This window comes from Leptosomus discolor, chromosome 6 (genome assembly GCF_034619465.1).
Source record: "Leptosomus discolor isolate bLepDis1 chromosome 6, bLepDis1.hap2, whole genome shotgun sequence".
Lineage (NCBI taxonomy): Eukaryota > Metazoa > Chordata > Aves > Leptosomiformes > Leptosomidae > Leptosomus > Leptosomus discolor.
Genome location: NC_141396.1, coordinates 4119427 through 4142060, shown reverse-complemented (window position 1 = coordinate 4142060; position 22634 = coordinate 4119427). Strand labels below are relative to the sequence as shown.

The following is a 22634-nucleotide window of genomic DNA, read 5'->3' as shown; positions in this document are numbered from 1 at the left end:
AACACACAAGAACAGAAGTTGATCATTAACGTATCACGTCCTAGTTTTCAGCGCTTCGGTACGCAGGTGATTCCTTCAGGGCTTCTCCCCAGGCTTGGCGGCTGTCGCTTGGTCGGTAACACTGGAACATCAATGATGCGTCTGTCCGAAATCAACGTTACAAATTTCGTAGCAAATTCTTTTTTTTTGTTTGTTTGTTTTTTTTTTTTGCAGTTCACGTAAAACTTCTTTTCCAACGTCTCTTGGTCCTAAGTTTATTGAATGATTTTTAAATTATCTGCTATTGCTCGTTGGGATGTTCCCTGTTGTCCCCGTGTTTTGTGGGCTGGTTGGGAGACGGAGCTTGGGAAGGATGTGCCACCGTGGGAAGGTTGTGAGTGACAGGGATGCCTCCGGGAATGATGCCCTCCATCGCGGCCGGTATGCCTCCCGGTGCGACGCTGACCATCCCAGGGGGATACCTGGGGAGGGGACAGAGAGAGGCAGGTTTGGCACGTCAGAGCTCGCCCCGGACAGCGCGAATCACCCAACCACCGCTGCAGGGGCTACGGAGAAACGGAGCAGCTAAGCGACTCCACTCCTCTGCTGGAGCTGAGCTTGCTTTTTCTCTTGAAATCACAAGGGACATGCTCCATGTTAAAGGCTAAACCAGTGCTGCTGCATCGGGGGTGAGCGTCCTCTACTACGACAGCAGGACTGCATCTTGCTCAGTACCTTCTAACAGGCTCTTGAACCGTAAGGAAGCCTTTCTCTTTTGAAAAATGGGGTAAGGAATCGTCTCTGAACGCTCGCTGAGGCTCAGCGTGCCGACCTAATCGTCCCTGCGCCCGAGCACCTTTGAGCACCTGCATCTGGTTTGTAAGTTCTCCCTCTACGGAAGGGGAGCGGCGTCTTCCTCACGTGACCAGCCAGGACGGCCCAGAAACGGGGCTGGATCTACCCCCCTCTTCCTTTCCAAGAGCAGGGCGAGTTACACGTGGGCCAAGAGTACATCGTGTTTGAGAAAGGAGGAATGAGCATTTCTTGAGCTGCCCACAGAGACATGGGGCCGAGGCCAGAACGCCCTGGAGGGCTGTTGGCCCTGAAGGCCCCAACCACCAGCGCCTCCCTGCTGCTGCCGTCACCTTAGGGGAAAGCAGAGGGGGAAAGGGGGGAGGGGAAGGGAGGCTCTACCTGCCCGGGAAGGGGGTGAGCTGACCCCAGTTTAGGGGGGCGCCGGGTCCTGGCTTCCGAGGAGCTTAGCAAGGATGAAGCACCCTGCAGCGGGTAAGCTGGGAAGTCGAGGCTTGTCCTCAGGGCAAGGGCCTTGCCCACGTGCTTCGGAGCAGGACCAAGGGGGACGCTTGCACCGGGTTTGGGTGTTTTGGTCCACACCTTCTGCCTGTGACCTGCAGGGAGCGGGCAGGGCCCCGGCCCCGGCGTTGCTCGGGGCCTTCCCTTCTCAAGGGCTCTGCTGCCCGATGTCCTCCTGCCTGCCTCTGCCCCGGAACGAGACCCGACGGGCCCCGCAGGGGGTTTTTTTTTTGTATCTTCAGAGTACTTTTGGCAATGGTGATACGCTGAAGGCTGCCCGTGCTCCGGCTGAGTCCTCGTGTCTCCTGTCAGCGTGCTTTGAGCTGTCCAAAGCGCAGCAATAAATAACCCTAATCTCGGGGGATTTAGGTGGAAATCAGACCACCTGCCTACAGACCGATGGTGGGCGGTTTTACCCCGGCTCATTAACCCACGGGCTGGGGCAGGCTCGCAGCGGTCAGCGTGCGGCTCTGCAGGCGCTTCCTCGGTTTGGGAGTGATGTCCCGCTTGTTGGTGGGTCTGGGGGGGTCCTGCTGCTGATGGAGAAGCTGCACGAGTGACTGCTGGCCCACCGGAACGAAGGCTTTGTACACGGGAGGCTTCATAAACCCGTGGTTAAACCAAGCAGCGTTAGTGACCCCCCCAGCGATGTCACCCCTGGTCCCCAAGGAGGGGGCCTGCGCAGCCACCGGCTGAGCCGCTGCTGGTGCTGGGGCTTTCCCGCCCAGTTTAGAGCTGGAACCCCGGCCCGGCCCTCGGCTGGTGGGGCGGGCTGCGGTGGTCCTGTTCTCTGGCTTACCTGTACGTGGCACCATTGAGCTCCGGATGAATCGCTTGCTGATCTATTACTGACCACGGGGCTGTTGTGACAAAGAATTCCTTATTCACGCAGTTCCTTAGGCTTTCTGGGATGCGCCCTGGAGTTGGTAATAAAGGTAAGTACGTGTCAGGCGGGTCCCAGCTTTCTCACTCTCCAATAAACTACAATTTTTTTTCATTTCACTCTATCTGTTAGCGTAAAGGATGGGGAAAAAAATTCCCGTATCCCTTGTTTCAGGAGGATGTTTTGGCTGGCCCGAGGTGCAGGGCTGGAGACCAGTTTCCTACCCTCAGTCCCAACTCTCTGCTTTCAGGGGAGCTGTTTCTTTGAGCCCGCCGCTTTCAAAGCAGGGCTAGCCAGACATGAAGCTACGCCTTCCACAGCAACAAGGAGGGCAATTTTTAGGACACGAGGACCACCCATTTGCTGCAGTATCACGACCCCCACCTTGGAGCAAGCTCAGTTACAGCAAGAGCAGGACACAGGTGCCTTCACTGCTTTGGGATCTGGTTCTGGCATGCAGCTGGCTCTGGTCTGCACCACCTTTGGGGTTGGCACCATTAGAAGAGGCAGCAATTAATTGCCTCGCTGTCCTTTTTTTCCCAGTCACGGACACTAGTCTTTGCCATGCTGCACAAGTGCCCCATTGATTTAAAAAAAAACCCAAACCAAAACACACAAAACCCCCTCACCTAACCCCAAACATGCCCAAACGACAGAAAAGTGAAGTTTGGTTTCTCAGCTCGTTCGCTGGGAAGAAAAATCAGGGTTTGACTCCTTTCCCAGTCTCCTGCTGAGACATGGGGCAGGGTGAAGCCCCGTCTCTGCCCCTCCGGGCTCACGTGCCAGGCGCACACGTGAGCGAACCCCAGCTTCGGCGCGGGGCTGGGTACCTGTGATCGCACGCCGTATTTCAGTAGCAGCAGCTTCTCTCATCTCTAGTGACGCCTGCTCGCTGTACCAAGCCGTGTGGGGCGTACAGATTAAATTAGGAGCATCTTTTAATGGGCCTTGAGCAAAACTGGGAGCAGGGAGAAAAAGAAAACAAAACCAGAAAGATTAATCAGTGTTTAAAAAGAGAATAAAATACGTTACAAATGGCTAAAGGCGTGTGGCCTGTCCTCTGCGTGTGCGAGCCTCGGTCCCCAGCACCTTGCTGGCAGCACCTGGGCTGGAAGGAGCCCGACAGCGTCCTGCCAGCCCGAAACGGCCACGGAAACGCTGGGGGAAGCAGCACAGCTCCAGTGCAGGGCACAAGCTGAAAACACACCAAAAAACCCCCCAAAAAACCAAGCCAACAGGGCTGAAAAACCAACCTACTGGGTGGTTGTTCGTAATGTTCCCCCAGGAATAAACGCCTGGGGGTGTCTCTGCAGCAGCACGGGGATGAGGGGACAGGCTGTGCGTCACCCAGCGCAGGGTGGGAGGGGGTGGGCGCGGAGGTTCCCTCTCTTTTTTTAAGAAAAATCTTTAAATTGTTCCTGAAAACACGAGCAAACCAGTAGTACCACCCCAATCTGCGGTGAGACGAGCTGCGCCCCCGCTTACAACCCACCCTTCCCAGCTAGCAGCAGCCTGCGGGCAGAGATACCCAACGCTCCCGCAGCGAAGCCATTCCTAGGCGAGCGGTTTGGTAAACCACAGGCCCGTCGCTCGCTCCAGGCGCCCGGTCCCTCCCAACACCTTTAAATCCGGTGCCAGCCCCCGCCCCAGGGATGCTGCGCGGTGCCGCGGCCTTGCCTCAAACCAGCAGGACTCTCCCCCCCCAGTGTGACAAGGTGGTGTGTCCCCCGTGGGACGGCAACCCGAGGACAAGCTTTACCTAAACGGTTCGGACTCGTGCACGTCAAGCGCAGCCCCTCGTATCCGTCCCTCCTTCAGGGCTTGAGTTAAGGCCTTCTCATCCACCAGCCCCCCGCGCGCCGTGTTCACCAGGAACGCTCCCTGCCTCATCTGGCGGCGGCCGGGGAGAGAGAGAGAGAGGGGCGCGAGAGGGTGAGCTGGGTGCGGCCACCCCGTCCTACCGCCACCCCGACGCAGCAGCGGGTGCCCGGGGTGCCTCCGGGCGGGACTGCACCCCCGCTTTTCGTGCTGAGCAGCTGTGCTCGCACCCCAGAGCAACCCCCATGCTGGTGGACGTGGGTTTTCTCTGGGAAGTCCATCACTGGTTGGGATCGGCAAGCAAAACCGCCCTCCTGCTGTCACCGCGGGCGTAGGGCCCGCTTACCCTGCAGCATCCCCACCCCCCCAGTAAACACCATGGGGAGATGGGACAAGCTGTTGGGTGCAACGAGCTACTTTGAAGGCACCAAGGCACTGGCTTGCTGCGGTCGTGACCGCAGAGGGACCCACAGCCAGCCCCGCCGCTCGGGGCCTGCCCGCCGAAGAGCAGAGCGCTCTCCTCGCGAGGCCAATTACCTGCTTAATCGTGAAGTCGTTGATAAGGTGGTGGTTATGTTCGTTAAGGTTACAGTGCAACGAGACACAGTCGCTCTGGTAGAGCAGGTCCTGGAGCGTGTAGACCCGCTGGACTCCCAGGGACCTCTCTATCCCGTCCTGCAGGTACGGGTCGTAAAAGATCACGTTGAAGCCGAACGCCTTGGCTCGGACCGCGACCGCCTGCGCAGTGCGACCTGTGCGTGAAGGAAAGAGACGGGGTAATCGAACCAATTCCCACCTCCTCGGCTCCACGCAGCTGAGCTGCCCCCCACAGCCTCACCCCCCCGCCCCCCCAGCCTGGCCTGGGGACTGCTGTGGGGGTCCCCTGGGACCTGCCAGGCTTCCAGGACAAAGGGATGCTGGCTGGAAGACAGCCAGCCTGGGCCACCTTGCAGAGGGAGGGCTGTGCTCGGCTCTAGCAGATGTGGGAGGCTCGTGTTAAAATTGAAAGAAAACTCCCAACAAAACGAAGCGTGAGGCCGTCAGGCACGTGCCAGCTCAGGGCCGCTGGACGACGCGGCACCGTCCACGGCCCTGCAGGTCTGGTGGGGGAGGCACAACGTGCAGCTCAGCCCCACCGACGTGCAGCCCCGGTCATCGCCGAGAAACAACCCCCTGTCTACCAAGAAATGCCGAAAAAGGGAAGGGGAAAGAAAGCGCCGTGTTTTTTAGGCAATTTGTTTGGGATGGGTTTTTTCAGCCTCTCGCCGAACGGCTGGTTAACCGGGCCTGACGAAGACCACTGCCGTGGCTCGGAAGCGAAGGGCTACCCCAGCCACTGCGCTGGGGAAGGATGGCTGGTGGTGCTGGAGACCCCGCTGCCACGAGGGCTGGCTCCAGTCACCCGTGTGGGGCACAGCCATGTCCCCCCCGTGCACGCACACACCCCCCCCCTGACACCGCCACCGTGCGGGGTGGACCAGGGGACAGGGTGCCTGCATGGGCGTCCAGCTGCCAGCACACAGCTGGGCACACGCTGCCGCCCTCATCCCGGCCCTGCCGGACACACCTGGGCTATCCCGGCTCTCCTGCTCTAACCTCACCCACCCGCCTTGCCTCAGTTTCCCCATTTAAACACGCCAGCTTTTTGCACTCGTTAGCCCAGGGCTTTGCAAGGCAACAGCATGAAGCACGTGGGGAACAGGCCTGCTGCACGGAAAGCAAGCGGAAATACTGTGGTCTGGCTCCTGGTCGGCACTGCCTCGACGGCAGCCACCCTGGGGGCTGGGGCTCAGTTACACTGGGGGGGCAGGGGCTCAGGAACGCAGGCAGAACTGCTCCCTAAACCAGCACCTCACTAAAATCTCCTCTGCTCAAGTTTCTGTCACTGTGTCTGGCCACCAAGCGCTGGGTGAGCTGCTGCTGCTGCCTGAACGCACCTCCTGAGCCACCCCATGAGTCCGCTCCCAAAAGGGGGGTCCAGGAGGGCTGTCGGCAGAGGGGCTGAGGCTACCTCTGAGGCTGAAACTCCCTACAGCGACGGGTGAACTGAGGACAAACGGCTTTACAGAGCCCTGCCACTGCGCAGGGCAGAACGGCTCAGGAAGGGCCGGGTTGGTGCAGCTGTGGCTCAGGGACGGGGTGTTTTGGGCGAGGGCGGCAGCCCCACCAGGCGGGGTCCCTCCTGGGGCTCTGCTGGGTTTCACCAGCGCTTGTCCAAGCACTCAGCTCACAAAATACAGCCCTTTCCCCCCCCCCCGCCAAAAATCAGCAGAAGACGTTCTCCCGACTTCACACCGATCCACTGCGGTGGTTCTGGTTCTGAAAGCGCTCCGTTGAGGTCCTTCCCAGGGCGGCGAAGCCGTGCCGAGTCTTCCTCGGAGGCCGAGCCCCGGGCCGGCAGCGCCCCGCGCCCCCTTCGCAGGCTGCCCGCCCCCTCGCCAACGTACCGAAGCCGATGAGGCCGAGCGTCTCCCCCCTGATGCGGGCGGCGCCGGAGGCCACCTCCCGGATCTGCTCCACGCTCTGCACCCGCGTGCCTTCCCGCAGCGCCTGGTAGAGCCACGTGTTCCGCCGGTAGAGGTTGAGGACGTGGCAGACGGTGGAGTCGGCCGTCTCCTCCACGGCGGCCGAGGGGATGTTGCAGACGGCGATTCCTGCACAAGGCGACACCGCAAAGCACAACCGTGGATCGGGGCCGGGGAGCAGCCCCGGCCGCCCAGCCCACAGCAAAGCAGAGGGGCTCCTGGCCCTTCACCCTCACGTCACCCACCCAGCCCACCTTTTTTTTTTTTAAGCATTCGGAGTGATGTTTTCCAAGGACGTGCGTGGGTTAGGTACAGCAGTCTGAAATCTCTGCAAAAGCCACGGTGATGCTCAAGGGCTCCCCTACGCCCCAGCATCTCGCTGGAGCAGGCACAAGCGCAGCCGCTGTGCAGGAGTAACTGCAGCAGCAAAAGGTTTGTTTTGCAACAGAAAAGCTTACTCTTGTTGAGTTTAATCTGCCTTCAAAGCCACTTAAATCACGCTGGCACAAGTCACTCCTTTTCCGCAGTGGGACTGTTCAACCATCACATTCTTTAGGGACCAGCAATTTGGGGCGCTCAAGCAGGACGGTGCGCCAGGTCGGTGTGGCAGGGCCGGCTTCCCCTTCCACCAACCAGCCCCACACCAGAGGACTCAGAACACGGGTGACCGCCACCACCACGCCACGTGCACCCTCACCGTGGCCTCTGCCCACCGCAAACACCCACCCGCGCTCCTGCAGGGGGAACCGAGAGCTCCCCGCCACAAAACCGGGAGGCTTTCCCAAAATTTGGGAAGCGCAGGGGGCCACGGCCGCACCGGAGCCGCTCTCCCGCCCCAGCACTGTCACTGCACACCCGCCTGCCCTGGCGCGGGGGCCTCGCTAACAGACCCTTTGTTCCTTTGCCCCAAAAGGTTTCTTTTAAACTGCCGTGTCCCCGCTCGGAGCTGCAAGTATTCAGTTCACTGGAAACACCTCCCTGGTCATTGCCCCCGCCAGGCTCCGGCTCGGTAACGTGTGTAAGCGTGTGCTTCATTTCACAGAGCAGCTAAGCACGTGCTTACATCCCACCTGATTCAACGTGATTTAACGACAGATGTGTATTTAGGCGCTTTACTGAGTAGAAACCACGAAAAAGTAGGAGATAAAGACAGTTAAGATACTCAGAAGATCCCTTTCCACTGTGAGGGGCACCACTTCAAAACCAAGAATCTGTTTCCCATCCCCCTGCCAATATTCCTGCTGCCAGGAGCTGCTTTTCTGGTTTTGAAACTGGTTTTCATCCCATGGCTGTTTGATGAGAGACCTACAGAAACGGGGAGAAAAACTGACTGCCCAACCAACCCCTGACAACACTGTCCACCTCCTCGCCCCGCCAGGTGACGGGGACATGACGCTCTGGTCCCCTCAAGCTCTTACAGCTGATGCTGTCTCATTTTCCACTCCCCAGCGCTTCCACAGAGCGGAACTTTTGATTGACCTGCGGGTGCAGCCCAGAACCCACGCTGCCCGCCTGCCCAAGCCCCTCACGCAGGGGCACGGAGGGTTTCCCAAGCAGAGCCCACGTTTACGTACCAGTAAAACTGCTCCTGCCCCTCCGTGGGCAGAGGCCGGGGCTCCTCGGAAGAGCCAAGAAGGCTGGAGGGCGACGGGCCGCCCCGGCAGCGCTCCCCATCGGCCTGCAGCTCCACCCAGGGCCCCCATCCCCAACCCTGCTGGGAGGACCGCTCGCTCACGGAGCTGGAGGGCACGGGGCTGCCTTTCCCGCGAGCTTCTCCCGCTGTGATTTACGCTTCTGGCCCCCCGAGCAGGAGCTGCCGCCACCGGGGGGTTATAAACACCCACAGCGGAAGGTTCAACACCAGCATCTTGCTCCCGGGGGGGGGGGGGGGGGGGGGGGGTCTTCTAGTGGGTCCAAACTGGTCCCGCCAGCCCGGCCAGTAAGGCGCAGGCAGCTGCTAGCGCCTGGCCAGGCGCTGTGTTTAGACACTGGTCATTTGTTGACTGCACAGTTTAAAAACTACCTTGTGAAAAGCAATACCAATTAAACTTTACGCTACATTTGTGGGTAGTCATTACATTTTCTACTTGAAACCACATCATTTGGCCACCCAATTTGCCAAGCATAAAAAGAAGGATTATACTGCAGTATCCCATTACTTTATTCGTTATATTTTTTCCTTTCTTGATGTTCAAAGCCTCGGAACATTGTTATAATGGATAATAACAATAAGAGTTAAAAACATGGAGAAACCATTAGATTGAGAAGACACCGTTCTCCTCTCGAAAAATAATTCACTATATTGAGAATTGCTTTTTTAGGAATGACTATTTGAAACTCTCTTATCACAATTATCTTCGTAAAACAGCTCACGTGAAATGGCTGTTATTCTTCCCTTCCCCAGAGATAACCTTTAATACAAGATACCCTCAACACTATTGCAGGACGGCTGGATAGACTGAATCTTGGGATCAGATGATCAAAACCGGTTGCTACCCAGCTGCTAAAATCACGGATACGACCAAGCTCTTGCAGCTGGCGGCGGGCAGCCAAAGGTCTCCGTGACCACCCAAACCGGTATGGAAATGGGGTGGCCCCAGCACCGTACGCCAGCCACGCGATGCAGCCTGCACGCACGCCCCACCCCCCCGAGCCCAGGGGTGCAGAAAAACCCCGCAGCTGGACGCAGGGGCTGCTGTCTGACCACGTGACCCTCCGTATTTTGGGAGTCCACCTAACATGTACCCAGAGCAAATGTCCCCTTCCAGGTCCCTCAGGCACCTTCGGTGAGGTGGCACAGGAGGCAGCAACAACCCAAGGCACAATTCCTGCTCCACCGTCCAGCACTGCGGGCATGCCTCTGAGAACCAGAGCAGACCGAGGGACTCATCCTGCTTCACAAAATATAATAAACCACCTTCCTCCAAATTTTCTAAAGCTAGATGGACTCTCCTGTGCCAGAAACAGAACAGCCATACAAATATCCATCGGTACGAGGGGGCACCGGGAGCTAGGGACAGGGTGGGAACGAGGGGCTCAGACGGGGCAGTTTTAACACAGTAGGAGCCTCAAAGCTGCCTTCTAAACCGGCACCATTTCATCTACTTCATGGTCAAGTTTTCTTGTCCTAACAGTCTCTACATGCAAAAAACTCTACCTGTAATTTTAGGGGCTGAACCACCCCCCTTTGGGAGGTCCTGCCTGCCACGCCGCTTTGCCAGCAGGTGCTGGGGCTGACTTGAAAGACTCGGGAGGGATGCGGGAGGGAATCGCTTGCAGAGCTGAGACCTACCAAGCTCCCCCGCGGCTTTGATGTCAATGTTGTCGTAGCCACTGCCTATTCGAACAATGACCCGTAAGGCCTTGAACTTCTCCAGATCCTCTCGAGTCAGCGTGATGGTGTGGTACATCATCGCCCCGACAGCTTCGTTTAATACCTGGAACAGAACGGAGACGTCAGGAGCCGCCGGGACACCTGCAGGGGCCACCTGCAGCTCCTGAACCAGGGATGTTACACGGTGAATTGTACATTTTTCCCGCTGACCTACTGTCTGACCCAGGCACGGCGCAAGCCGACACTTCCACGTGTCACCAAAACCATCGAGAGCGTGACCCACCGGCACCGAGGCCATTCCGTTTGGGAACAGACTGGATGAATATCTGAAAATCATGACGTTACATCTGGGGAGAGGAGGCAGAGGAAAACTGAGCCAGTTGCTCCCCTGGACCCTTTTCCAGGCGGTTATCTGCTAATCCTCCTGCTTCCAACCAGCAGCAACCCTGCTTTTAAAAAGGAATTACCTTTTACGGCGATATCTATTGTTTTTGAACACAACTGTGTGTCACTCGCAGCTCCTCGACCTTCTTTTGTGTGCTGGAAGTACGAATACCTGTCACACTATCACATTACCCTTTCCTGTAGGTTTTCAAGAGCACCTAAAAAGATTGGTGTGAGGTTGTACAGCCACATAAGGCTGCACTCCATTCCCTTCAGTGGTGATTCAGACCTCCACTGGTGCTCACCATAAGCTACTTTGGTGCTCTGGAAATCCAAAACCGATCCGAATTCTCCGAGATCAGCTCACCTATCACCTATCAGTGTCTCATTAAACCCCTCCGTCCTCCTTCCCCTGCATTTAACACCCGAAGCACTGCAAAGATCAGCACTGACGCTATTTGTAGCTCTCTTTCCCAGATCCTGGAAGGGATTTCCGATCACTTCAAACCTCGTTTATCTAAACGTGCACAAAGAATGATTTTAAAAGTATTTACAAGCAGATGAGCTTCCAAGCAGAAACACCCATCCACACGGCAGAGATCTGGCTGCGCGCTGCCCAAACCTCACCCGCTCGCTGCTGGGGAGAAACGAGCTGCTGAGGTGCAGCCAGCACCCGAGGAGACCCAACCGCTGCAGCACGGGACGGCGTTAGCCAAGCCAGAGCAACTGCCCTGCACCCCGAGGAGGTGCAAAAAAATGAGAAACCTTAGTAATATTGATGTAAAAAACCTGATGCGAAGAGATAAATTGACTTTTTTTTTTTTTTTTTTCCAAAATAACATCTGGCTTCTAAAACAGCCTCGATGAATTTTTAATCTGCAGCGACTTCTGTTGACGTCACGGGCTCATCGACGCAAAGTGCAGCTTTGTGGAGTTTTTTTGCTCAAAAAGACCGGGAAGAGGGAGGCCAGGCGCACGCCGCCCCCCGGCCTGCCCGCGCCCGCGCCGCTCACGTTACCTTCTCGTGAATCTCCTGAGTTGATTGTGCGTCACAGAACGCCACCGTCGCCAAGTCCTTCAAAATGGGCATCTCCACCGTGCAGTCCCTCCCGTCCAGCAGCGCCACCAGGGGCCGGGGGTGCATGGGGCCGTTCATGATCTGAGGGCGAATACCTGCGAAAAAGAAGGAGCGTGGCTTTTACACCGGCGGCAGCGGGTTCCTGTGCAGGGTGACGGGCACCGAGACGTGGTTTCAGCTCGTCCGACCAACGTCAGGGGATGGTGGCAACGCAGGGCCAAGGTGTGCCCAAGGGCCAGGTGTCCCTCTGGGAGTGCGACTGCAGTTCTGCCCCGGATGGAGGGAAAACGCGGCGAGGTTCGCTCCCAGGACGGGGATGGACACCCCCACTGCAGCCACCTGTGGCTTCATGGGGACGTGTCTCCTCCGTGCCGATCCTCAGCGACACAGGCCGCCTTTCAACCAAATCAGCCGGGGCTGCCGGCTTCTTCCACCGGTTTGGTTGGCATCTTAGGAGCCAAACCCAAGCCAGCGGTAATGTCTTCCCCTGCCTGCAGGAGGGCCGGGATTTCGTTCCGCAAACGCACGCTGGCACTCGATCTGTTTTTTTACAGAATGACTTTACCATTGTGACCACCTCAGAAAGACAAGTCCAAACAGAGAGGCACTAAAAAAAAAAGGATTACTGGAAAATCACAGAAAGAGCAGGACACCAAAGACCTCTTTAGCATACAGGCATACATTCTGTTACGTGACCAACTACCAAAAGGCTTCAAGGTGGGACCGGTGAAGCTCAGCTTACTTTGTAAAACCATACCCAGCGCATCCCTGCAGCCCACAGGACGCTCTGGGATGTGGGGCTGGAGCCAGTGTGGAAGGACCAGCACACAGGGGATGAAACAGCTGTAGACCCTGCTCCGTCGTGGCTGACACACACCTCACCTCCCTTAAAAATACGTGTATTCAGGTGCTTCTTTTTCCCCATTTCACAACAACACATTGTCCAGGCGGAGGTGAGGAAAGGAACGATCACCACCAAGGGCTGCAGAAGCTCGATTTTTATATCCTATTTATTGCTCTGCTGGGGCTTAACTGGTTCATTTTTGGACAAGTCAACTTAGAAATTCCCACGCCTCCATTTACCACTCCGTAAGGGCACTGATTACATTAGGACTGTACCAAAATATCTCAGCTATCTTTTTCGGCTACCCAGGCGGTTTCTGGAAAAGCGCCGGTGGGGGGAGCGGGTGCTCAGGGCACAAAGCAGTGTTTTATTTCTGCTGCCGCGCCGTGAGATGGCCAGGCTTGGAGGGCTTGGGTTTGAAACTTCAAGGAGCCGCAGCAAAGCCCTTCTCCTTACCAAAATCCCCCTTCTGCCCAAGAACCTCCCAGGGCTACCAGCCAACATCTGTGTCGCCTTTAAGCACAGCGGCCGGGCGATCCTTTTACCGAGGGGCTGTCAGACGCCGTAAATGCCTTCGCTACATCTGGATCGGAGCGTTTTCCCCTGCCACAGGACACCACAGGTACCGCTGCTCACAGCGAAACTGCTGATGCTGCTGAGCTGGACAAGCACGGGGCTTGGCTGAGGGAACTCCGAGGAGCTGGTGTGGGGTATTTTGGGGACTGGAACATCTCACATGGAGTATTACAGGAGAAATGCTACTGGTCCGGGGCACTGTTTGAGTAAGTCGGACTAACGCCGAGAGCAGGGGGCTACTTTGCCGGCCCTTGTCCGCAGGGCTGAGAGCCGCTCCAGCCCTCTGGGCTGTGGGCAACACCAGGAGTCGTGTCACTGCAGCGCCACTTGCCAGAAAAACGGCAACGAGGGGGAGAAACTAATGAGAAGAGCAACGCATCGGTGTTTTGGGTTTTTTTTAAGGGAAAACTAAATGTGCCTTTTTGTCCAGACTGCTGCCAAGTAAACTATCAGCGAGAGCTCCACCGGCTGATGCGTGCGTGACAGACGCGGGCACGACGGGCCAAAGCGCTGCCTCCCAGACCACGCCGGCACCCAGACCATCGCCCCGGGGAGGGACCGACGCTGCTGCGCGTGAAATGTGGGACAGCACGGAGTTACATTTATTTCACACGGGCAAAAATCACCCCATGGAAACCGGCAGGTCTAACGGCTCCCCGTTCCTGTTCTATTTGAATCTGCTTTAAGAAACGAAGAACCAACCCACCCAGCAGACCCGGCTGAAGATTTCCAGCGTTACATGTGAACGTTTTTGGAAGAGCTCCTTCTCTCTGTCTTTCCTACTGAGATCTCCTTCAGCGTGTACTGGAAGGAATACATTATGTTCGCATGCATTTCATCCAGATGGAAGCGCAACTGTGTCAGTAGGCAGGGTAGAGTGCCGAGACGATTTGGATAACTGAAAGAAGCTTGCCATAAGCAGATAAGCAAGAATGAAAACATGTACAAATCTCAGAGCACTTACACAATCCTTTTGTGAAGCACTATACCGCGGCTAGATTATTTTCTCAGGTTAACAAGCCAGTGAATTATAACACTGCCTTAAACGCTTACGGAAGCGTACGATCTCCAAGGCTTAGGGCGTCACCTACCAGCCTCACACCACAACTGTAACTAAAAAGGAACCTGACGCAGGGCAAGGCGGCCGTGGTGGTCCCAGCCCCGGCGGCCACCATCCCCATCCCCACGCCGCGCAGCCGTAGGCCTCTGCCTGGGCAAGCTGAGCTTGGAGCTCGGTGCCCAACAGGGCACCGGGACCGTCCTCCGGCAGAGCAGCGGGCACACGGAGGCTGGTGGTGGCTTCCTGCGCGCACGGCACGTGGAAGACAAAACCACGGGTTATCTGAAACTTTGACATTTAATCCGAGCCCCAAAATAACGGTTTTATTATGCTGCCATTACATAAGCTTCTTTGAAAGTCAAACGAAACATCGCTTGGTTTTTTTTGTTGGTTTTTTTTTTTTTGAAACAGCATCTGTGTCTTTGCTTGGGATTAGGGATGTAATTGTGCATGATGACAGAGGCTTCTCAGGCATGTCACCCTCGCCCGCACACAAAAGTGCAGTTGCTGAGGACGAAGGGTGGCTGGAAACTGCGAGGTAGGCAGAGGAACGTCTCTCATTCCTCCTGCTTCCATGAGGGAATTTACTTCGGCTTGACAAGGAAAGTTTTGAAGCAAATCAATACGAGATGAAGTGCAGAATGTATGGAAATTAATAAAAGCCACTGGCAGGTTTGCAACTTAAACCACGGTGTATTTTCCTCGCCTGCCTCTCTTGCTGCCTCTCCACCACCCTGCGGCTATTCTTCACCGCCCCGGTTCCTACCTCCTGCGTAAACACGTTCAAACCCAAACATTCGGGCTGACAAAACCAAGCGAAACTCAGCCCGCTTTTCTTTTAACCCAAGCGCACACAGCACGTTTGTTCTGTGCGCGACTGCTTCATCAACAAGGTACGCCACGGATCAGAAAGTAATTAAACAGCCAGATGCCCGTCCCCGTCCCCCCCGTGTCCCCCCCCGCCCAAATTCTGACAGAACATCGCAGCATTAACCCTTTCGCTCTGCCAAAACCACCGGGCTCCCTCCACCGAGGAGGACGCCGCCGCCGCGTAACCCAAGCCCCGCGCGGGCAGCAGAGCACGCCGGGGTGGTGCGGGCAGGAGGCAGAGCTCCAGCTCTCCTTGGGGCTGGGGTGGGATCAGCTCTCCCTCCCAACAGCCTCACAAATTCGGCGGCTCCCCCGCCATCTGAAGCTAATTTTGCCGTTTTTTTCGCAAAGTTGTGGCAAGTATTGTTCGGTATGTATTTTTTTTTTTTTTTTTTTAGGCGTTTTCAGCCGCCCGCGGACCCTCGCCAGCGTTGCAGGGAGAGCTTGCTAAGGAAGAGGGAGAGGAGGAAGGGTTTATGGAGAAAAAAAAAAAAAAGGGAAAAAAAAAAAAAAAAGAAAAGGTTTTGCAGTCACACTGAGAACTCAAACTCCACCCCGGCTCACAGGCAGCGCTGCTTGTTGCACGCAGCCCCGCGTATAAAGTGCTTTTGTTTCATTTTTAATACACAAAGCCTGCTTGTCCTCTCCTGCCGCTCCTCCCCTTTGCCACCCACTTGTATCCGATCCCAATGGCACCCCTGCCAAGAGAATTAGGGAGTGCTCCCTGCTAAATGGCAGCCTTTGTGTGACCGCAAGACGGCTGGTACTATCTCACAGAAACAAAAGCAGAAGCCATTTGCCTAATTCTTATTAATCTCAGTTGCCTACGCCACGCAGCATTAAAAAAAAAAAAAAAAAAAAAAAGAATAAAAGGCTTTAAACATGTTCACTTGCAGTATATAAAAGTGCATCAAGAAGCAATCCTGACACTCGCCTGAATTACCCGTTCACGACAAAGTAGCTACAGTTTTACAGTCAACTACACACTTTATTAAACAAACAGAAAAGAAACAGGAAATTTCCCCTTGCCTGGAAAATGTTGCCTCCACATTCTTCTTCTTATTAAAAACCACACATGGCAGTGGAGGAGGAGGGAGGGAGGAGAAGGGGGGGGAACCCACACACGATAAAATACTACCACTTTTCAGTGCGTTGCCTCTCCTTTCGTCTACGAGGGGGTATCTTCAAACAAGCAATCCCGCGGCCCACAGCTGCAACATCTCAAGACAAATGTCTCTTTGAACACGGAGGGAAAAGAAAAGGCTTTTGTCCTGAGCCACAGAAGAATAGTCTGAAATTGCGAGAGGAGTTACAGTCACCTCTGCGCGGCTCCCAACTCTTCAGAGCACTCCCTCCAGACTTTGCCGAAGCTTTTAACTAATCGTAGTTCTTTCCCAGCCCTTGAATAAAATCATGTGAGTGCCAGCCAAAAAATCTTATGCTATGCACACTAAAGGGTTTGTATATGTCACAGTTGCTTTTTCCCCCTTCCACTCCCCTCCTCCTATTGACTTGCACATACGGCGGGTTTTTTTTCGAGTCGTCTCAAATGGATTTAATCTGTGCCACGCTGTGTTTTATGTTTGTTTGGGTTTTTTTTTGTGTGTGTGTGCGTGGGGTTTTGTTGTTTTTTTTTTTTTTTAACTTAAAAATGAAACGTGCTTTTCCATGTGGCGGATATTGAACACAGAAGCAGGCTGATAGCCTTTAGCAGCACCGGCAGCACCAGAAAACATACACAAAGCACTGGGGGAGAGCACGGCTGTGCTGATCTCACCTAGCACCCAGAAACAAAGGGCCAAATCCTTCCCTGAGGTATACATCAACTGGGTTTCAGCATCAGAAATGCCACTCGCTTGCTGGAAGGAGTCACCCCTTCTCGGAAATGCCCATCTCCTGGTCCTGCATAGGTAAAAGCAGCCCCGTAGCATCGCCATCCCAATCCCGCACCCCCGCAGAGCGCGGGGAACTGCTGCCGCGGGACGCGGCGAGGGAGGGCAGGTCGTCCCTGTGCGATGCCCCGTCTCCAAAGCACGTGGCAGCTCACGGCTTGGAGCAGTTATTTTTTTCTCTTTCCAGCGGCCGTCCTCATTGCCACCGGCGGCAGCAGCAGCTGGAGACACTCCTCATCCAAGAAACAAGGAAAAAAAATCTGCCTCTCCCTCCCGTTTGATACTGGCAGTGCTGCATCTGACAATTCTGGCTAGAGAGCGGGGCAAGGCAGCTGACAGAGGGACCTAGGCGGCCTTTGTGCAAACTACCTCGGATCTGCCGAACTGATTTTCAGCCACGGATGCCCAAACCAAACCAGAGCACTGCCGGCGCACTGGTGGTACCGGCGGCAACGCTTCACCTGGGAGAAATGCAGCACGTGGGGATATCTGTCAGCAACAAGCTGAGCCTGGCAGATCTGTGTTTCTGCATCACCGGTGTATCACCATCCTGCTGGTTCAAACAGCATCACCCCCGCCGCCTCTGCAGACAGGGGGGTCTCAACCACCCGGAGCTGGCCCAAGGCAAACACCTTGGAGAACCGGGCAGCAATCCATCGGCACACGCAGCCCTCTAACCGACAAGGGTCCTGCTGACCTTTGGATGCTTCTGGATGCCTAGGAGAGTCCTGGAATCGGACGACGGGGTCAGGAAGAAGGAGAACAAAGGTTTATTACCCAAAGCTGGTACCGACTTGTAACATAAACATCAAAAGACCTGTCAGCCTCCCTAAAATCCAGGCTCCGAGTACAAGACGAGGGGATTTAGGCACATCTTTCTCTTGAACTTACATTGCCATCACTTGAGCACTTCAAATTTTCCACAGATTTACTGTCCCAGCCACCACGCCTGCGTTACAAGCCGGAAAGCTGGGGTCACGCAGTGCCTTTCCGAGGTAGCTCAGGGGTCCCCACTCCCTGGTGGCCCTGGACAACCCTCTCCACGGGCTGTAAGCCAGTGCTGATCCTGCCTCGGGGGTGCCTGGAGGGGAAACCTCCGGGAAGCCCCCTCTGTGGCTCACAGACAGCACATGGGGTGGTGGTTTCAAGCTGTAGCGGTATCACCTGCAAGGAGAAAGGTGTAAAGAGGTGCTGAAGGAAGGTTTCTGTGAGGACGGGGATGGTTTTGGAAAGCACTGCCGATGCTGCAGGACCAAGAGGACCACCCTGCTCTGCTGCAGCACATTCACAAGTGATGCTCTTTCTTTCACTTAACTTTTCCTGTTAATACATGCTTCTCATAGTAAATGCATATGAAAAAATGCAGCAAGACACAGATTTTATCTCGCAGTCAGGGGAAAACAGATATTTACTGTTATTTCTAATTGTAAATACTCTGGAGGCACTTGGTACTGTCCAGACAGAAGCCACACAAATACACAGCCGGTTTGGACAGTGACATCAAATCTCTTCTTTATAAATAATCATGCTGTGGGGTTTTTTTTTTAAAGCAAAGCATCTCTGAGGCTGCCAGGATCCCACCAGGAAAAGGCTGCGAAATCTTCTCGTTCAGAGGAGACCTGGGTGTTTGAATCGATGTCTGTAACGCAGCTGGAGCCGACGGGCTCCACGCTCGCGGCCAGGGCTGCCACAGGGAAGGGGGACGATGGCAAAGCTGAGGTGACTTCCAACCTGCTGGGACAACTCACAGGTCCATGGCAGTCCCCTCCGGTGAGGGAAGCCACTGTTCAGAGAAACTCCTGAGCTCCAGAAAGATGGGCAAAGAAGCAGCAAGGCCCATCCTCCCCCGTGAGAGGCAGGGTCCTTGCTGGAAAGGAAAAAACTCGTACCTGGTGTCGGGAAGAGCCTGTGCAAACCCCTGGCCTCTCCAGCACATTTCCTCCCATCAGCACATAACAGCTGGCCTTCTTCCAGTTCCCTTTTCAGATAACTTTTCAGGGCTTCCTTTAAGAAGGTATTTTTAAAAATGCATAGGAAATTCCCACATAAAACGACAGCCTTATTAGCTGATACAAACACCATGATCACAGTCCACAGCTGAACTACAGTAGCAGACAGCAACCACAAAAACACTCAGTAAAAATACAGGGAGTATATATATATATGTGGTATTTTCTTACTTATTTGAACTCCTGTAGACACACACACGAAGCAGATACACCTCTTCACCTCCTCTTGCACACCCCCATTACAGCACTGAGATACACACAACCCACTGCCGATGCCACGGGGATGCGGTCTTGGAGCAGAGAAGCCAACCACAAGGTTTGCAAAACCCTGGAGCGCTCTTCTTCTACGAAATAATCTCTGGACTGAACTAAACCTCATCCAGGAACATCCAGACACAGCTGCAAGTACATAAACCAGTGTAATACAATAAAAAAAAAGTAATAGAACAGTAATATGTAGCCTCTGCTGTATACCTGCCACATCAAATCGTCAGTGTTTGGGTTATTCCCAGGCTTCCAGGTGGGTAAAGCTGTCTACGAGCACCAGCCTGTGACTTTCCACCCCAGCTCACAGGCGGGTGAAGAGGAGCGACTTCAAGAGAAGCCGAGCAAGGCTTAGGGTGAAACTCCTAACGGCCACGCAAGGCGGTGGGAGACAGGGGATGCCGAGGGAGGCACTGGCCCCAGGGGCCAGCCAGGGACTCCGAGGAGGGCGGAGCAGGATGGACGGACGGGATGGCGAGTCCGGAGAGGCAGTGGGAGCTGCCAGGACACGTGAGAGAGATGGCAGAGCAGATGGGAGAGGCCATATGGGGTGGTGAGGGAAGCTACCAAGACAGCTAAAAGAAGCACCTGGGAGAAAAAAATGCTTGCTCAGAGGAGCTGTTTCCTGTATTAATTTTGTTTATTTTTAAGAGAGGGACGGGGGAAAAAAGGGGAAAAACCCAGTTAGGGTTTGTGTTGTGGTTATGAGTCAGACACTATATGGACTCTCAAACCATCCCACCACCCAGGGCTGAGCTTTGCAGCTCCTATGAAAAACCACATGGAGAAGGCAGCAAAAAACCCAATAAACTCTCCTCGAACGTGCTCCATTACCAAGCCCAGAGCTGAAAACAAATGGTATCTGTAGTCCTTAGCGGATGGCTTTCTTGGCATTACCCAGAAACTTGAGAAAATACTTTCTCTCCAGTGCTGCCACTTCAGCTGCAGTATATATTCCTTCCATTTCATACGTGTGACGTTCACCGCTGAGACAGACATTCCAGCCGCACGGCATCATGCAGGAGGGATGACATCCCACGCCAGCTCTCCTGCGGGTCCCTCCCTATCCTCTTTATCCATTTATCTTTTCCCTTCTATCCAAACGGAAACAAACTGCAGCAGTACGAAACAAATGAGCTGCTCCAGGAAATGGACAGCTTTCACTGTTTGTCCTTTATTTTTTTTTTAAAAAAAACCCATAAAATAAATAAACCCAAGGAAAATGATGCTGATGCTTTACATGAGGGCGCAGGGGAGAGCCGCTGATATTAGCCATCTGGGCAGGAGGACACTCGGACTTTCAGTCACCCCAAGTGATTCAGAGGCTGTAAAGACGTTTCAGAAGATGAGATGTAAAAACCAAGGCTAAAGATGAGCCGCCTGACCGGCAGCGACAGCCCTGGCACGGGGACAGCCTGAAGCACCGCCGCCTGAGACCACCCCCAGACCAGCAGCGGGGCTGCCGACAACGTGCCAGCGTTGCGGGGTGCAAGCTTGGTTTTATCACACAGACGGACAAGTGACAGCCCTTTGGTTTAGACTGGAAATTCCCCTCGAATGGGGAAAAAAAAAGAAAAAAGGCAATCCATCAAAGCAAGCACTTGGGTTCAGCTTTTGGGAGGCGAGAGGGGTTCAATCACACTTAGCTGTCTGTGTGCCACCCCCACCTTTTAAACTTGCATTTGCACATGATAATGAGTGATTCTGAGTGGAAAACAAAGAAAACGCCACGTTGTGAAATACTTCTAGGAATGAAATTATGCTGGTGTTAACCACTGACATTAGTCCTTCCCACCATGCTGGGCAGAAATTGCTATCAATCTTTTAAGCAAGATATACATAGGGCTTTCTCTACGCTGCTCTGCTCTTCTGCTGCCATTTCTGAGATCTGCTGGATGTCCTCTGTAGATCCCACAGGAGGGTCAAGAAGGCGGCGGAGGAGTTTCTGTGCTGGCAAGGAGAGCGGATGCTGTTCACTGTAGGTTGCAGCGTTCCCTGCACGGTGATGCTCCTACTGCACAGATGAGCAAGCTGGAGTGACAGGACTGCTTTGCCAGGGTGGGAGCCTGGGCAGCCTTTCGGAAGGTAAATCCTCACTTCCACGTCCACCTGTAGCTGTTGTCATCTCAAGTCATTCGTTTACAGCAGGAAGGGAGAACAACTCACCGAGGATCCAGCCCAGGCTTTACCTAACGCCTTCTCCACGAGGGCAATGGGGGAGCCTTCGGTGAGAGCCCAGCTCGACTGCAAGAACCTCCCCAAAGCAACCTCTGGCCAAGTGCAAAGTGCCGAAAAGGTCTGGCAGCTGCCTCGGTTCCTCCTGCAAACGCCGCAGACGGGCCGTGGGCTGCGGCCGGAGCCGTGACCATCCAGGGAGCTACCTGAAGCCCTGGCCTGGGGCAAGGGATGGTTTCAATCCTTTAAATCCACCTGGACACCTCCAGCGTTTCCACTCAAAGTGATAAAAGGCACAAAACCTCCAAGCCACGGGCAGTGAGTGACGCCGTTTGTGGTGACCAGCAGAAAGAGAAGCACGTGCTTGGTTGTCCCCGAGCCCTGTGAGCCGCATGGTGTCTGCTCCCGGGGGCTCTTCCACAGCTTCCTCGCTACTAAAGGAAAAAAGACGGCGAGCGCACTCCAAAACCCACAGGTCTTGCCAGGGCCTTGTCCCTTGTAAGACCTACTGAAATAGCTCCTGGGCACTTGCCAAGCGCACAAGCCCAGCTGGAACCGTCTGTTCAGCGACCCTGTTGCAAGGTCATCCCTTCTGGAGACCGAAACAGCCGCTGTTCGACCTACGAATGGGAACCGTTTCTGCTGAGGGCGCTGCACCTTTGAGAACTTTCTCCCTTCCTACCGCTGCTCCCGGCCGCGTCCCCGCTCTCAGATCCCCGCCTCTCTTCCCGGGCGAAGCTCAAACGAAGGAAACCTCAGCGAGGAAGCCCGACCGCCGCCGCGTTTCCAGCTTTCCTGCAGTGGTTTAAAGCCCGTACAAGGCTCCTGCTTTTGTTGTCCTAGTTTCTTGCTTCACTTGTTTTCCATTTCTTTCCCCATCCCACTCTGTACCCGGAGCCCCCCGTGCTCTCCCCTCGCTCTTTGAGCAATTTGAGACTAAGTCTGCTTAGTGCAGAAAGGATGGCAAAATGGAAATTCATGAGCGAGGGAATAACCCTGGGAAGGTCCTGGGAGGTGCTGAACGCCTGCGAATCCCACTCATTTCCCTAAGATAAACGCCCTCACTTCTCTGTAGCAGAGGATCATAACTAAGAAAGAAAAAAACCCTAAATACTAACATTTGAAAGCACTTAACTACAACCTACTTGCTATTAAAAGTCGATTTACAACTAATGCTTTACAAGTATATCGTAGGATTTTATCATGGTGAAACTGAACAAAAAAAAAGGGCACACGCTGAATTCCTGTTGACACTGAAAGCAGCCCAGAACCATAAAAACACAGCAAACAAAACTGCAGCCTCAGCAGCGACCACCAAACCCCACCTGCTCTCCCAGAGTTAGCGACCACAACCTGCACTCCACTACTTCTGCTGCCCCGAGCACGGCCCCAGCCTGGGCAGGAGGTCCCCCGGCACGCTCCCCGAAGGCAGGGCGCTCATCCCCGAGCTCCCCAGCTCCTGGCCCTTGTGCTTTCACCCAAGGAAGACGTTGAGGCCACCAGGAAACCCACTGTGGTGCAGGGCAACCCTCAAGCCCGTGCTTCAGCTTAGCACGTATTTCAGCACGTGCTGTCCTTAACAGAAACGCCTTCTTGGGTCGGGCTGATATCCCCTCGAGGCGCGTTATC

At 54.9% G+C, this 22634-nt stretch overlaps 1 protein-coding gene across 2 annotated transcripts in view; it reads right to left on the bottom strand.

The window, feature by feature from the left end:
- Nucleotides 1-280: 280 nt before the first annotated feature.
- CTBP2 (C-terminal binding protein 2) overlaps nt 281-22634 on the bottom strand; it is a 61421-nt gene continuing 39067 nt past the window's right edge. For both annotated transcript variants that reach the window (XM_086466475.1, XM_086466474.1), the window contains exons 2-9: nt 11256-11410; nt 9812-9956; nt 6442-6648; nt 4532-4746; nt 3936-4066; nt 3007-3134; nt 2093-2210; nt 281-461 (exon numbers count right to left, since the gene is read on the bottom strand). In XM_086466475.1, coding sequence (XP_086322601.1) covers nt 281-461; nt 2093-2210; nt 3007-3134; nt 3936-4066; nt 4532-4746; nt 6442-6648; nt 9812-9956; nt 11256-11410 — 1280 coding nt within the window. The remainder of the gene's footprint in view (nt 462-2092; nt 2211-3006; nt 3135-3935; nt 4067-4531; nt 4747-6441; nt 6649-9811; nt 9957-11255; nt 11411-22634) is intronic.